Source organism: Triturus cristatus, chromosome 1_2 (assembly GCF_964204655.1).
Source record: "Triturus cristatus chromosome 1_2, aTriCri1.1, whole genome shotgun sequence".
NCBI classification, from domain to species: domain Eukaryota; kingdom Metazoa; phylum Chordata; class Amphibia; order Caudata; family Salamandridae; genus Triturus; species Triturus cristatus.
Genome location: NC_140580.1, coordinates 986,407,875 through 986,421,934, shown reverse-complemented (window position 1 = coordinate 986,421,934; position 14,060 = coordinate 986,407,875). Strand labels below are relative to the sequence as shown.

Below are 14,060 nucleotides of genomic sequence, written 5' to 3'. Positions count from 1 at the left end.
GGACGGCAGATCTTATGGCCACCAAGAGCTCCAGTCAGGTGTTTCTGGATTACCATGTCCTGAGATTTATTTGCCAAGAAGGATGACATCCATATTAAGGCAGTCCCCCCCAGGCCAATGATATCGAAGGCCACCGACAGATCGAGCAGTATCAGAACAGCCTTGCCTTCCTGGTCCAGCTTAACCTTGAAAAATTCAGTCACTTTCAGCAGAGCGGTCTCCGTACTGTAGTTAGCCCTAAAAACCGGATTGGGACTCATTGTGGAGCTTCCCATCTTCAATGTATTTTTGGAGAGCCTGGTTTACATGCTTCTCTAATACTTTGGAGAGGGCCGGAAGAAGGGAGATTGCCCTGTAGTTGGTAGGGTTCGTAGGTTTGGCCTTAGCCTTTTTTATCAGTGGAAGAAGCTTAGCATTCTTCCATAATTTCGGAATGTTGCCTGACGCGAGGGAAGCATTAAAGAGCTGGTTTACCGTGGGGTTTATGGTGGGAGCTAATAGGTTCAGGATATTCGCTGGACATGGGTCGGTAGGAGAGACAGACTTAGTGCTTTGGAGAAGGGTCAGTGACTCTTCAAGCTGAAACTCAGGCAAAGCTAGTAAAGATGGAGGATCCAAGAGGTGAAATTTGCTATTAGAACCAAGGTAGAAGGCCAGTTCTTCCTCTGAGCTGTTAGTGAAGGCATGTTGGATAATGGAGATCTTTTTGTGGACGAATTGAGCTATTTGCTTAGACCATTCTTCCGTGCATGGCCCTTCCTTTGTTCCAGCTTTCGGGGCGGTTAAGGATTTAACTATACTAAAGATTTCCTTACTCTTATTTTGGGCAATTTCTATCTTGGTTTGAAAGACGGTTTTCTTGGTTGCCTTCACGAGAATGTAATGAGCTTTTAAGTTGTCTTTATACACCTTCCTGTCCTCAGGTGGATAGGATTTACGCAACTTCCGTTCCATTTTTCTACAATTTCTTTTGCTAGATCTGAGGGAATCATTAAACCATGGAGCTGGTGGGGCCGAACTCTTTATGGAGCGGGAAACAATTGGTACCACTGCATCAATGTTGGTTCGGAGCCATGAATCTATTGAGAGGGTGTCCGAGTCGGGGCAGCCAGCCAGCTCCGGTGAGGAATGACCGAGGTCTTCTGCTACAAATCGGGATGGATATTTTATGGAACGTCCTGTAATTAGAGTCCCTCTGCCCTGCGTTAGCCCGAGGGCTGTGGCAGAGTTGGGAATGACGAATTTTAATAGGAGGTGGTCAGACCAGATAATGGGAAGAGGTAAGCTTACTGATATGTCAAAGTTGTGAAAGATTTGGTCTAGAGTATGGCCCTTCTCATGGGTGGCCGAAGAAATAGATGGAAACGTGTTGCAGGCCTGCAGCGTGTCCAACAAGGAAATTTTTGAGGGTCTTTTCCATTGTCAATATGTATATTGAAATCTCCCAGAATAAGTCAGTTGTTGTATTTTAAGGCCAGGGAGGTGGTGGCTGTATTAAGCGTAGTAATAAAATTTCCAATTGCACTGGGAGGTCTGTAAATCAGAAAACCAGCAGTGCTATGATGGGGAGATTAAGTACGGCGGAAGCCCAAGGACTCTGCGCTCTCGATGTTTTCCATCGGGATGGGAGAGCAGTCTAGTTTTTGATAGTAAATTATGGCGACACCACCCCCCTTCCCAAACTCTCCTAAGGATTTTATAACCCGTAGGGATGGCCAAGGTGATAGTAGGGTTGGAGGCTTCAGACAGTCAGGTCTCAGTGAGAAATAAAAAATTAGGCTGTGCGTCTAAAAGTAGGCCATAAATGTGTGGTTCATGCTTTCGCATTGAGTGACAATTTAAAAGGGTGGCCTATAAGTCCTCTATTTTCTTATTGTTTTTACACTTATTGTTGCGTGGGAGGATCTTGGGTGTGAGATTCCTGGGCTGGAGGAGAGACCAGTTGCACTTATTGCATCGAAAGTCTACCTCCAAGCTCGGATCAGCCGCTGTACACTGACATAATGGTAGCCGCCTAAGGCGAAGCAGTTTTTTTCTATTGTAATATAGTGGAAGAAACTCACCGGAGGGGAAATGGGCAGCATGGATGGCGCCGGACGCCTCCGGGACGCCTCACAGCACAGACAGGCTTGCCTTTGGCGCGCTCGCTGCGTTTGTTCGTTTGCATCGGGAATATATTGGCTAATGCATATGATGCAAACTGGATCGCTAACGCAGCTGAAGAAGTGGAAACTGCGTTGCCAGAAGTGAGGAGCCCGATAGTAGCCCCAGCCCTCCGCACAATCGGAGTATCAGCCGCGGCGGACCAGGACTGGAGGAAAAGCAAGATGCGAATCGGAGCAGCTAAGGATTTGTAGGCAAGCAGAATCAAGAAAAGTGTAAGTGTGCGTAGGTAGGAGAAATTGTTAAAAAGCACAGAGTAATTCAGCCACACATATGAAACACTAAATCCTACCGCTGTCAGCTGCTTGCGTCCGTTTACATCGGGAATATATAGACTAATGCCTACGATGCAAACTGGATCACTAACGCAGCTGAGGAAGCAGAAACTGCGTGCGAAACAGGGGCTCAAATTGGATCATAAATTCAAAGCTGTTCTGAACAGGGGCCCCCAAAATATGTTTGGCCCAGGGCCCCAAAAATCCTTAAGATGTCCCTGCCCACATCGCCGGCCACACGCTAGATGCCATCTTCTCCTCAAGCCCCCACGTCACCTTCAGCCACGCCTCCGAACTCACCTGGACAGACCACCACTGCATCCACTTCTCCTTCCGAAAACCCCTCACACACCACCGCACACTACAGACCCCCCGCCGCTGCTGGGGCAAAGTCACCCAAGAACAACTACAGACAAGCCTCGCACTCAACCCTCCGACAAACCCCACCAACCCCGATGAGGGTGCACTCACCCTCGAACGCTGGATGAACGACTGCGCCAACACCGTCGCCCCGCTGAAAAATCCCACCAGCAGAGACACCAGCAGAAGAGTCGGCTGGTTCAACCCGGAACTCCTCGACTCAAAACACACCTGCCGGAAACTGGTAAACATATGGCACAGCAACAAGACGCCAGACAGCCGCACCGCCCACAGACGCCATCCGCAACCACCACCACCTCATCAGGACCGCCAAAAGAACCTCCTTCACAGACCGCCTTGACAACAACGCACACAACAGCAAGGAGCTCTTCACCATCGTGAAGGAACTCTCCAACCCCAGCTCCAACGCGAACGACATCCCACCATCGCAAACCCTGTGCGACTCCCTCGTGACCTTCTTTCACCGGAAAATCATCGACATCCATAACAGCTTCAGACCTCTGATGACCACTGCCGACTGCGCCGAACCGAACCCACCGCACCCCACCGCCCATGACACCCTGGCAACCTTGGCCAACGTGAGCATCAAGGACACAATTAAGACCATGGGAACAATCCACTCCGGATCCCTGTCCGACCCTCTCCCGCACCACATCTTCAACAAAGTCAGCAATTCCATTGCACCCCACCTGCACAAAATCATCAACCTCTCCTTCGAGACCGCCACCTTCCCTGAGAACTGGAAGCACGCTGAGATCAACGCCCTACTGAAGAAACCCAAGGCGGATCCGAGCGACCTCAAGAACTTCCGACCCATCCCCTTGCTTCCGTTCCCAGCAAAGGTCATCGAGAAGATAGTTAACACCCAGCTCACCCGTCACCTCGAAGACAACAACATCCTGGACCCATCCCAGTCGGGATTCCGCAGCAACCACAGCACCGAGACCACCCTCATCACCGCCACAGACGACATCAGGATCCTGCTAGACAACGGCGAGACGGCGGCCATCATCCTCCTGGACCTCTCTGCCGCCTTCGACACCGTCTGCCACCACACACTACGCACACGCCTCCACGACGCAGGGATCCGAGTCAAGGCCCTGGACTGGACCACCTCCTTCCTCTCCGGCAGAACTCAGAGAGTCCGCCTCCCCCGTTCCGATCCGATGCCTCGGAGATCATCTGCGGCGTCCCTCAAGTATCCTCCCTCAGCCCGACGCTGTTCAACAACTATATGGCACCACTAGCACGCATCGCCCGACAGCACGACCTCAACATAATCTCCTACGCCAACGACACTCAACTGATCCTCTCCCTCACCAAGGACCCCCTCACCGCCAAATCCAACCTCCACCAGGGAATGAAGGCCGTCGCAGACTGGATGGAGGACAGCCGCCTCAAACTGAACACAGATAAGACGGAAATCCTCATCCTCGGGTCCAACCCCTCTGCATGGGACGACTCCTGGTAGCCCATGTCACTGGGGTTTCCCCCGGCTCCCACCGACCACGCACCCAACCTGGGAGTCATCCTCGACTCGAAACGTTCCATGACCAAACAAGTCAACGCAGTCTCCTCCACCTGTTTCAACACCCTCCGCATGCTCCGCAAGATTTACAGATGGATCCCAACAAACACAAGGAAAACAGTCACCCAGGCCCTTGTCAGCAGCTGACTCGACAACGGAAACGCCCTCTACGCCGGAGCCTCGTCCAAACTCATCAACAGACTACAGAGAATCCAGAACGCCTCTGCACGCCTGATCCTCGATGTCCCACGCCACGACCACACCACCCCCCACCTGAAGAACCTACACTGGCTCCACATCGACAAAAGAATCTCCTTCAAGCACCTGATCCACGCACACAAGGCACTCCACAAAACCGGCCCAGCCTATCTCAACAGTCGACTCTCCTTCTATGTACCCAACAGGAAACTCCGCTCCACTGACCACGCCCTGGCCACGTTCCCACGCATCCGGAGAACTACTTCCGGAGGCAGATCCTTCTCCCATCGCGCCGCCAGGACCTGGAACACCCTCCCCCTCCACCTGCAACAAACCGAAGACCTGCTGACCTTCGGGAGACAACTCAAAACCTGGCTCTTCGACCAATAGCAGCATCACCCCCCCCCCACCCCCCAAGCGCCTTGAAACCCTCCCGGGTATGTAGTGCGCTTTACAAATTATATAATTGATTGATTGATTGAACTATAAAAGTTATAAAGGAGTAGCCATAAAATTTAAAGTGAGATACGTAGAAGAGAAAAGAAAAATAAATAAAATGAAAGGTGACTAAGAAATTAAGAGGAATATTAATATTACATTAACAAGATATAAGGGGACATGGCAAAGGAGAGGACAGAGAAAGCTAGTCAGGAGAAAAGTGAACATTTTAGAGAATATTAAGGAGTGATCTCCATATTCTGATTTGCTATGCTTTGCAAAAATGTTTTTAGCGTCACCGGATCATAAAAATGACTGTGAGGTGCCTTCATAGTTGATCTTGCAAAGACAAGGATGAAGAATGCCCTATTGAATATTCAAATGTCTCATCTGAGGACGAAGGGCTACGAATTCTTTACGATGATCATTGGTTGCATTTGAAACATCTTGTGATATAAACAAATAATGGCCAGACCAAATAAGACCACGTTTTAGCTTAGCCGCCTTTAGAACAAGCATCAAATCAGTAAATTCCAGAAAGAGCATTATATTTCCACGTGGTTTGGTTAAATGAGGTTGAAAAAGACCCAACCGCTGTGCACGATGAATGTTCAGTGGAGGTGTAGTGGGCAGATCCAGAAGGTCTTATAAAAATTTCTTCAGGACGACCAGGAGGTCAGGACCCTCAATGTTTTCCGGAAGACCATAAAGATGCAGATTGTTCCATCTAATACCATTCTCAAGGTCTTCGGTATGTAAGTTAAGCTTCTGGATTTCTTGTTCCAGCATGGGAATTTTAGTGGATAAGTCTTGCAAGTCCCCCACACGCTGTTCCAACTCCGACACCTTCCCTTCCATAACTATCCATCGATCCTCAATCTGTTGCAATTTTTCATTGGTGGTAACCATGAAAGTTTGCAAACCATGTACTTCATCTAAGATTGCATCCAACACAGGATTATGTGATGATAAAATAGAAGATGGAGGGTCATTTTTCACTTTTTTAGGCTTGGTGCCTGAAGAAGATGGTTTGGCAGATACATGTAAATCACTAGCCACCTTTAACAATGAGAAGAACGTTTAATAAAGATGGAAAAAAGGATAAAACTGATCCAATGAGGTAAGCAAAAGGTCACAAAAAACCTGCTTCCACAAAACATCTGCAAAAAATGCTGCTATAATTATCTACAATATGGTTGTCAAATAGGCAGACCCAGGTCAAATGAAATAAAGGGTCACTAAATCAACCTGTCATAAGGGACATGCCTCAACTAATAATAGCAGACATACAGTGGACCAGTATAAACAAGACACCAACAGCAGCAACCAAAGCTGAAAATTGAAGACATGAAGGAGCAACAATGGCAAGAAAACAGCAGTCAATTTCCATCCATGAGGAAAAAAAGAAAGAGAACATCAGCAGGAGAACCAAAGCTGTGTCGCGAGCGACATGGTTTAAAATGGCGGCCGCTCGTTTTGTGAGGAGAAAATCACCGTTGCGGCACTCAGGTCACAAAACTCAACCTCATGGTGCAGGAAAGGCATAGGGGCTTACTGCCACTGTTCCCCCGCTGTTCTCTGCATTCATATTTGAGAAAAGTGGCATAAATGAGGCCACCAGAGCGAGAAAGGCTCCGGGCCGATGACGGATCTCACAGGAGAGCCGCCATCTTGGTTCGGCGTCAAAGCCACGCCCCACCAAAGAACTCTGACTTGCCTTGCTGCCTCATGGGCAGTGCATCAACCCCTTACAAAGGTATGGCACCACTGTCCAGGTATGTATACAAAACAAGGGAACCCAATTAGAATCGGCCAGGGACCTTGGGAACTAACTTATCACAAAAAACAGTGGTCCCTGGAATAGGGAGAATAAATAGTACAATGAATATAGCCCCAATAAGTACTATATTTTAGCCAGTGTCCAGCCAGACAAAGGCAAATTTAATATGCAAATTAGTTACAATCGAGTACAGATGTGAGTAAAATAACAGACCCTCCAACCCCCCCTTTTATTTTATTTTAACTTTAGCACACATGCCTTTACTACGAATATCGTAGTAAAGGTATGCGTGTTAAAGGCTTTTTCGTTGTAACCACGCATGCGTTGTAATGCATGCGTGGTTATGGTCATGCGTGGAAACGGCCGCGTTGTAGTGGTCGTTTCCCGTCCCTACCCTGAGTCATGGGCGTCCGCAGGGGAGGGCAAGGGGGGGCGCTTGCCCCCCCCTGGATCGCCGGTGCGGGCCCAGTCATGGTCGTCGCTAGGCATGAGCAGTGTGGGCAGCTGGGCCTCGCAGCTGTCTAACTAGAATGGGCCCCCCCACGAGTCCATTATGCTTTTGAAATGGTGTACAAGTTACAGGTGGGCAACCCCCCCTCCCTTTGGGTTCGCCGATTTGGTGAACTGTGAAAGACACAAGGCTGGGTGGGGTGATGAGGCGGGGGGAGCCTCTCCTGGGCCGGGCTGCCATGGGCTGAAACGGCAACATGACACCGCATCCCTTTGAGATGCTGCAGACTGGGCAGGGCAGGGTTTGTGGCCGTGATTAGCTTTCCCTGCATCTCATTCTCTGAGCTTAATCGCTGCATCTGCATGATAACAGCGCTAGGCAGACACTTGAACTGGTGTGAGGTGTGAAGTGAGCCCTGCCCCTGCATGAATGAAACGCAGAGCATCCTGCAGGGCTCACAACAAAAAAACAGAGCAACCTCACATCACGATGGGCGCTGCTCACTTCCAAAGAAGGGAAAGGGAGAAGAGCAGAAAATGGACAGAGAGGTGGTTATTATTATTTATTTTTTACAATTCTGTTTTGTTTACTCTAGCATCTTTTGTCATCTGGGGGTGGATTCTGGAACCCTGCCCGGGTTGGGCCCCCTTACCCAAAAGTGAAAGATGCGAATTAGTTTCTTAACCTCTCAAGGGCCTCATTATAGTAAGGAGGCGTCTAATCAAACCAAAGGCAGGCAGGAGGAACTTCAAGCAGAGAGACAAGCTTGCATTTCCTCCTATGTTATTTTAACAGGGGAGAGATTTTACTTGGGTTTCTTCGTTCAGTGCAGCAGGGCCTGTGTCTGATTTTTCCTAGGAGCAGCAATACTTATGGTACATGAATGTGCCAGACAACGTTAGACGAATCTGGTCATTACTCGTCCTTACGCCACAGGTCATGGCAATTCTAAAGGCATCATTCACACACCAAAGCCTGATGGCACGTCTCTGGCCACACAATGGACGATTACCGATTTAATTTTTTGGTTGTGTTCGAAGCTCACAGACACAGAATGTAACCATTTTTGCTGCTGTGGGGAGCAGGCAAAAAGAAATAAATCTAGGTGTTCCCTTCCGACTCAGAAAACAGATTAACTCCTATGATTGACAACATTAAATATTTGAAGAGAGAAACAACACCATGATCGTCAGCCACAACCAAAGTAGAGCTACAGTTACAATATCTGAAGGTGCTTATGAACCAACAGCCCACGCAAGTGGTGGCAGTGGCCAACTGGCCACTAACAAACGTTTGGGGACGGGGACTTTTTTTCTTTTCTTACAAATTAATCTCTGAACTGGATATAATGTTCCCCTTTCATACACCTCTACGCGGGGAGATTCAGTTCAAATTAGAACATTTCCTCACTTCGCAGTCACAGAAAGGAAACTAAAACAGAGGTCATCATGTTAAAATAATTACAGCAGTTTGCCAGAAACGGTTGCCTGATATTTAACAGTCTGTGTCGGAAAACATACTAAATGATGACAAACGAAAAACATATGAAGGGGTTCCATTGTTAATTTTCCTACTAAAACCTTTCAAGTTTTATGGGATTGGTTCATCAATTCCTGCATCCACAGTTCCAGCTCACTGACTGTTCCCACGTTTGTTTCTCAATATGTAAGAACCTACACTCCTCTAGGACCGGTGCTTAATTTGTAAGTAGAAGCCCCGGGGCTCTCAGTTTTGCTCAGAAGGAGCTGCTGTATGTCAGCACGCTGAAAGCCATGGCTGCATAGTCTTGATTCCGCCACCTGTTTCCTTGTTCCACAAACTCCTGTCCCGTTCTTTCACTCTTGCATGTTCTTTCTTTGAACCTTCGTCACTTTTTCCGGCCTTTTTCTTCCTCCTTTGCTCCTTGTGAGTTTTCCACTCTCTTGCTTTGGATAAAAGTCTGACAAAGAAATATAAGTACTGGTCCCCAAAAATGAGTGCCAGTGCGCACCCCCTCACCCACTGGCTCAAATGAAACACGGTCTAGCCCATGTATATATTAATTCCATTTGTCGACCTTGGTTCTGAGGTTTCTACAAGGTCTCCCTCTTCATCTCACATTTATTCTTTCACACTTGCTCTTAAGACTCATTTTAACTCTGCTTTTCGGACAAATCTTTGGATAATTTATCTGATAACTTCGTAACACAAGGGTCCCCTTAATGCCAGCAGGCCTCCAGATAATAGTGCAATCTATAAAGGTTTTAATAACATAATGTAATATAACAAAACATTTTGGCAAGGGAAACAGGCTCTGACAACTTCCCCACTGCAGAACGAAATAAGTAAAGGATGGAAGCCACTAATTAACCTCAACCTTGTCTACCAGGGGGAAGCCAGTAGTGATCCATAGCAACAGGCCGTTGAAGACGGAGGCCACAAGGGTACGCAGTGACACAGCGATACATAGAAGAGTCCTTCAGACTAACAGGCCATGGTGACCCATGAAGACCCATGAAGAAGGAATGAAGCCTCCCAGACTATCGCAACTTATGGGTGGAAAGTTACTTTTAATTGCCCTCCATCGATTTCCCAGGTCCCCTCAGATACATTTCATGGCAGTGAACAGGTTCTTTTCAAATGACATACAGGCCACTCAATTGATCTGGGTATATAAAAATCTTGAATAGGAGAGCATATGACTTCTGTGTCTAAATGCCTAGTGCAAGATGTTACAAACTGCTGTATGTTGTGCAAAAGTGTCCCCTCTGGAAACCCTGTAGACCCAGTTAAAGTAAGTCACTAGAATATCCATTGCAGAAAGGTGCAGTCAATGAAGAGCTACCAACCAATCTCAAGCCTGTATACCTCTCAGGAGGCGCCCGTAATAGGGAACTTTCATCCCGTGCACCAAAATCGCATTCCGTACCATACCCCTGACTGTGTGAACGGGTCGATCATGTGGGCATGACAAGTTGTCTACTTCCAAGAACAACAAGCTTTGGCATAGCCAATAGGGCTCGCCTTATGGACCTTATAAGTGTTTAGCCATGCAACAGTTGATGTTGTTGCTCCAAGGATATTATGCTGCATAACTAAATACTTTTAAGGTCCCAAAGGCGAGACCTGTTGGCTATGCCAATGCTTGTTATTAAGTGACCTCAAAACACGATTTCTTCCCTAGAATGGGCAAGGCCCCTGAATAACGTAAAATAGGGCTAAGCTCATCCTCCATTTTCTTGCCCCCCTACTCCTAGCTGAATGTAACTCTCAAGTCTCTCAGAACTCCATCTCACCAAACCCATGAACTCCATTCTGTCCATCCTTATTGTTTGCCTTTTGGTCTCTGCCTTTGTTCTAAAGAGGTGTGCATTGGAGGACATGTAGCCCTGCCACTTCCATGTTCAATGACTTGCAGAGTACACCTAAAACCAACCATTTATCAGTCCACTGCTTCCTTGTTTCAGTTTTTCTGCACCTGACCTTTACTTCTGCACTGAAATCTCCCTCTCTTGCTTTTCCACAGACTCTAAAGAGGAGGTAGGCATTCTTCTGTCCATGTTGAATCCTGGCTTTCCCAATGAATTGTGCTGTGTGAGAATATTACAAGGAACATCTACTGTCAGTGTCTAGGAAATTGCCAATATTATCAATGCATTGTTCACAGCTGGACTTGTCCCCAAAGTTTGGAAAGCCAGTGTTGTTAGCCCTCTGCCTTTAAAAGATGGTTTGGATGTTCCAAATGTTTATAACTCTGATCTCAAGGTGCTGTTACCCACTTTGGAAAAAAAAGGCAAAGCAAACCTTGAAGAATTCAATGCTGTGTACACTCCTCTATGAGTTTCTGTCCAAGTAGATAGATGGAATCAGTCATGGCTTTGGTACTTAATGAGGTGCTTCATTAATATTGTTTGATACGATGTGGCTTAGCGAGGCTGATCCTACTAGCTCTTGAATTTGACACAATCGTCCACTGTACCATCATTGAAAGGTTTGCTGATGTGGATCTCTCTAGAACCACATCAACCTGATTTAGAATTCTTTTGTTTTTTCCGGCCATTTTTAGTTTTTCCCTCTGTTTCATTGTAGTTGCCAGGTCGTCTGCTGTGGCACCTCACAAGATTTATCTATTTCCCCTTATCGGTTTCTTTGTTTATTTAAGCTCTTTGTCTTATTAGATTTCTTAAAAATGTATTTAATACTTGTGCTCAATCATGTCGGAGGATGGTGATGAAGTTAAAAATTTGCCCCCCCCTGGAAACATTTCTGCGGATGCCCATGCCCGGAGTGGACCGGTTTCTGAAAGAGCTCCAATGTGGAATAACCACCTTGAGAGTGCTGAAAAACACAGACCTGGCGCTGTGATTCTCTCTGCCATCTTTGACTCGCTGACCAGACATACTGTCCGAGAGAAAATGCAGTCAAACCACTTCATCCACCCTGCCAATCACACGCTCACATGGCGCATTCCAGACTCTGCCCAGACAAGCCACGAGACCACCATCCTTCTGCCAGCAGAAACTATTAGTTATCCCCACACATCAATGCCTTGTACAGCTGCGCTATCTACTGGGGACAGTAAGAAGGTGCATGTGGTGACGGATGCACTCAGGAAAACTAACACCAGCTTACAATCAACATAAACCTCCGACACCTCCTTCTCTTGGCCACCCAGAAGACGTGTTCCACGGGAGTCCGGTACTCGGATTGGAAAGAGGAGAGAAGAACTTCCCTCCTTGAATTCCTGAACGAAGCATGCTTTCTTTCTAAGAGGCTGCCTGCGTTCAACATTGATACCTGCTGAAGACACCATACCCAGGAGATAACAGATGGGGTATTCTTTCATATCAGAGCTCCTTGTAAGCTCAAACGATATGACGGCAGGGATGCTCGGAGCTTCTTTCACTGTCCGCGAGATCATGGTGAGTGAAGTTCACTTAGGTCACGCACAGGAAAAAACGAGAAAGTGGAAAGACTGGCAGAGGACCTGATTTCGGGAGAGAGGTCAGATGGCTTATAACGACCGTAGGGCCATCTTGTTCACCATGCATTCTACAAAACTCAGCACACCAGTGAACAGCGGAAATGGCATTCACCGACGGGGAATATACAGAAGGAAGAGAGTCCACTTCCATCACCAGGGAGACAATCGGAGAGGCGAGGAGCCAGCTGTCCGGACTCCTCATACTGATCAAGGAAGGACCTAACTCAATCGGATAAATTATACTTGTGCAGCAGAGTGGTCGGTTCCAGGCTACGCCTACAAACACAGCTGCTAGAGAGAGGCCACAGAGTGCCCACAGACGGGTCTAAAATGGATTGAAAAAGAGAAAACTGTTCTAAGGGAAAATGGCGTATGCTAGTATGCATCGGGGTGTCCCGGTGAAATGTCCAGTTCCTACTGCTGCCATATGGTCCTTTGACATCTACTGAACTGCTGGGGAGAAAAATCCAGTTTCATAATGGAATTGGCTATTTATATTGCCCGAAACGTACCTTCGCACGTGACAGGGACCAATTATAGTTGACAAACATGTCCGCAAGTGTGACAGACACTGCCTTCAGTCCCAGCCACACAAGTGACTCTTAAAGCATAAAAGGCCGAGCAAACCTTGAAGCGCGAGGACGATCCGCAGCTCCCGGACCTGCTCGTGGATGTCCCACTTCTTCTGATACTTCATAGTGTCAGCCTGCGGAAGAGCCGCCCTTCGGGGCTGCCTCCTCCTCTATCGCGTCCGCCTCTGGCAGTTTCTTGACGTTAGAGTTGCAGCTTGGTTCAGAATGTCACTTTACAAATCCCTCTGGATATTGTGATGTCACGCATCCTCGGAGCGTGGCTTTACGGATCCCTCTGGATATTGCGATGTCACGCATCCTCGGAGCGTGGCTTTACGGATCCCTCTGGCCATTGTGATGTCACGCATCCTCAGAGCGTGGCTTTACGGATCCTTCTGGATATTGTGATGACACGCATACTCGGAGCGTGGCTTTACGGATCCCTCTGGATATTGTTATGTCACGCATCCTCGGAGCGTGACTTTACGGATCCCTCTGGATATTGTGATGTCACGCATCATGGGTGTGTGATTTTACGGGTCCCTCTGGATATTGTGATGTCACGCATCATCGGAGTATAACTTTACGGAACCCTCTGGATATTGTGATGCCACGCATCTTGAGAGCGTGGCATTACAGATCCCACTGGTCATGGTGATGGCATGCATCCTCAGAGCGTGACATTACAGATCCTGCTGGTCATTGTGATGTCATGCATCCTCAGACCCTGGCATTACAGATCCCACTGGTCATTGTGATGTCATGCATCCTCAGAGCATGACATTACAGATCCCGCTGGCAGGGACATATTAAGGATTTTGGGGGCCCTGGGCCAAACATCTTTTGGGGGCCCCTGTTAGGAACGGCTTTGGATTTATGATCCAATTGCACCTCTTTTATGCCCTCTTTGGCTATGTCACTGACAGTGCACAGGCACATTGTTCCGAATTCTAAACGTGTTTACATGGGTTTTTAATAAGGTAACACAGCAGCAGCTCGAGTGACCCCCTCCCATTCCTCCTATGAGCGGGCCAGTTTTTGTTCTAAAAGAAACTTTTTATGGATGTTGCTCGAAACATCAACACAACATTTCTCTGCAGACTGTCTGGAATAGAGTCCCACATATCACACACATTGAAAATAAATTAAAGGAAAATGGTATTTAAAATATTTTGTTGAATAATTTTTCACGGTCATTGGGGCAAGACTCTGCAGAACAGAGCTGGCTGTATCAGGGGCCCCCATTAAAGGCTGGGACCCTGGGCCTGAGCCCACTTTGCCTAACGTCTCTGCCAGCTGGTCATTGTGATG

General features: G+C 47.6%; 1 protein-coding gene across 1 annotated transcript in view; it reads right to left on the bottom strand.

The window, feature by feature from the left end:
• Positions 1 to 12,887, bottom strand: part of CCDC183 (coiled-coil domain containing 183) — a 357,131-nt gene extending 344,244 nt beyond the window's left edge. Inside the window, exon 1 of the mRNA XM_085615709.1 lies at positions 12,805 to 12,887. Within this exon, the coding sequence (XP_085471835.1) occupies positions 12,805 to 12,874 (70 nt within the window). The 5' untranslated portion in view covers positions 12,875 to 12,887. The remainder of the gene's footprint in view (positions 1 to 12,804) is intronic.
• Between the last annotated feature and the right edge of the window lie 1,173 nt (positions 12,888 to 14,060).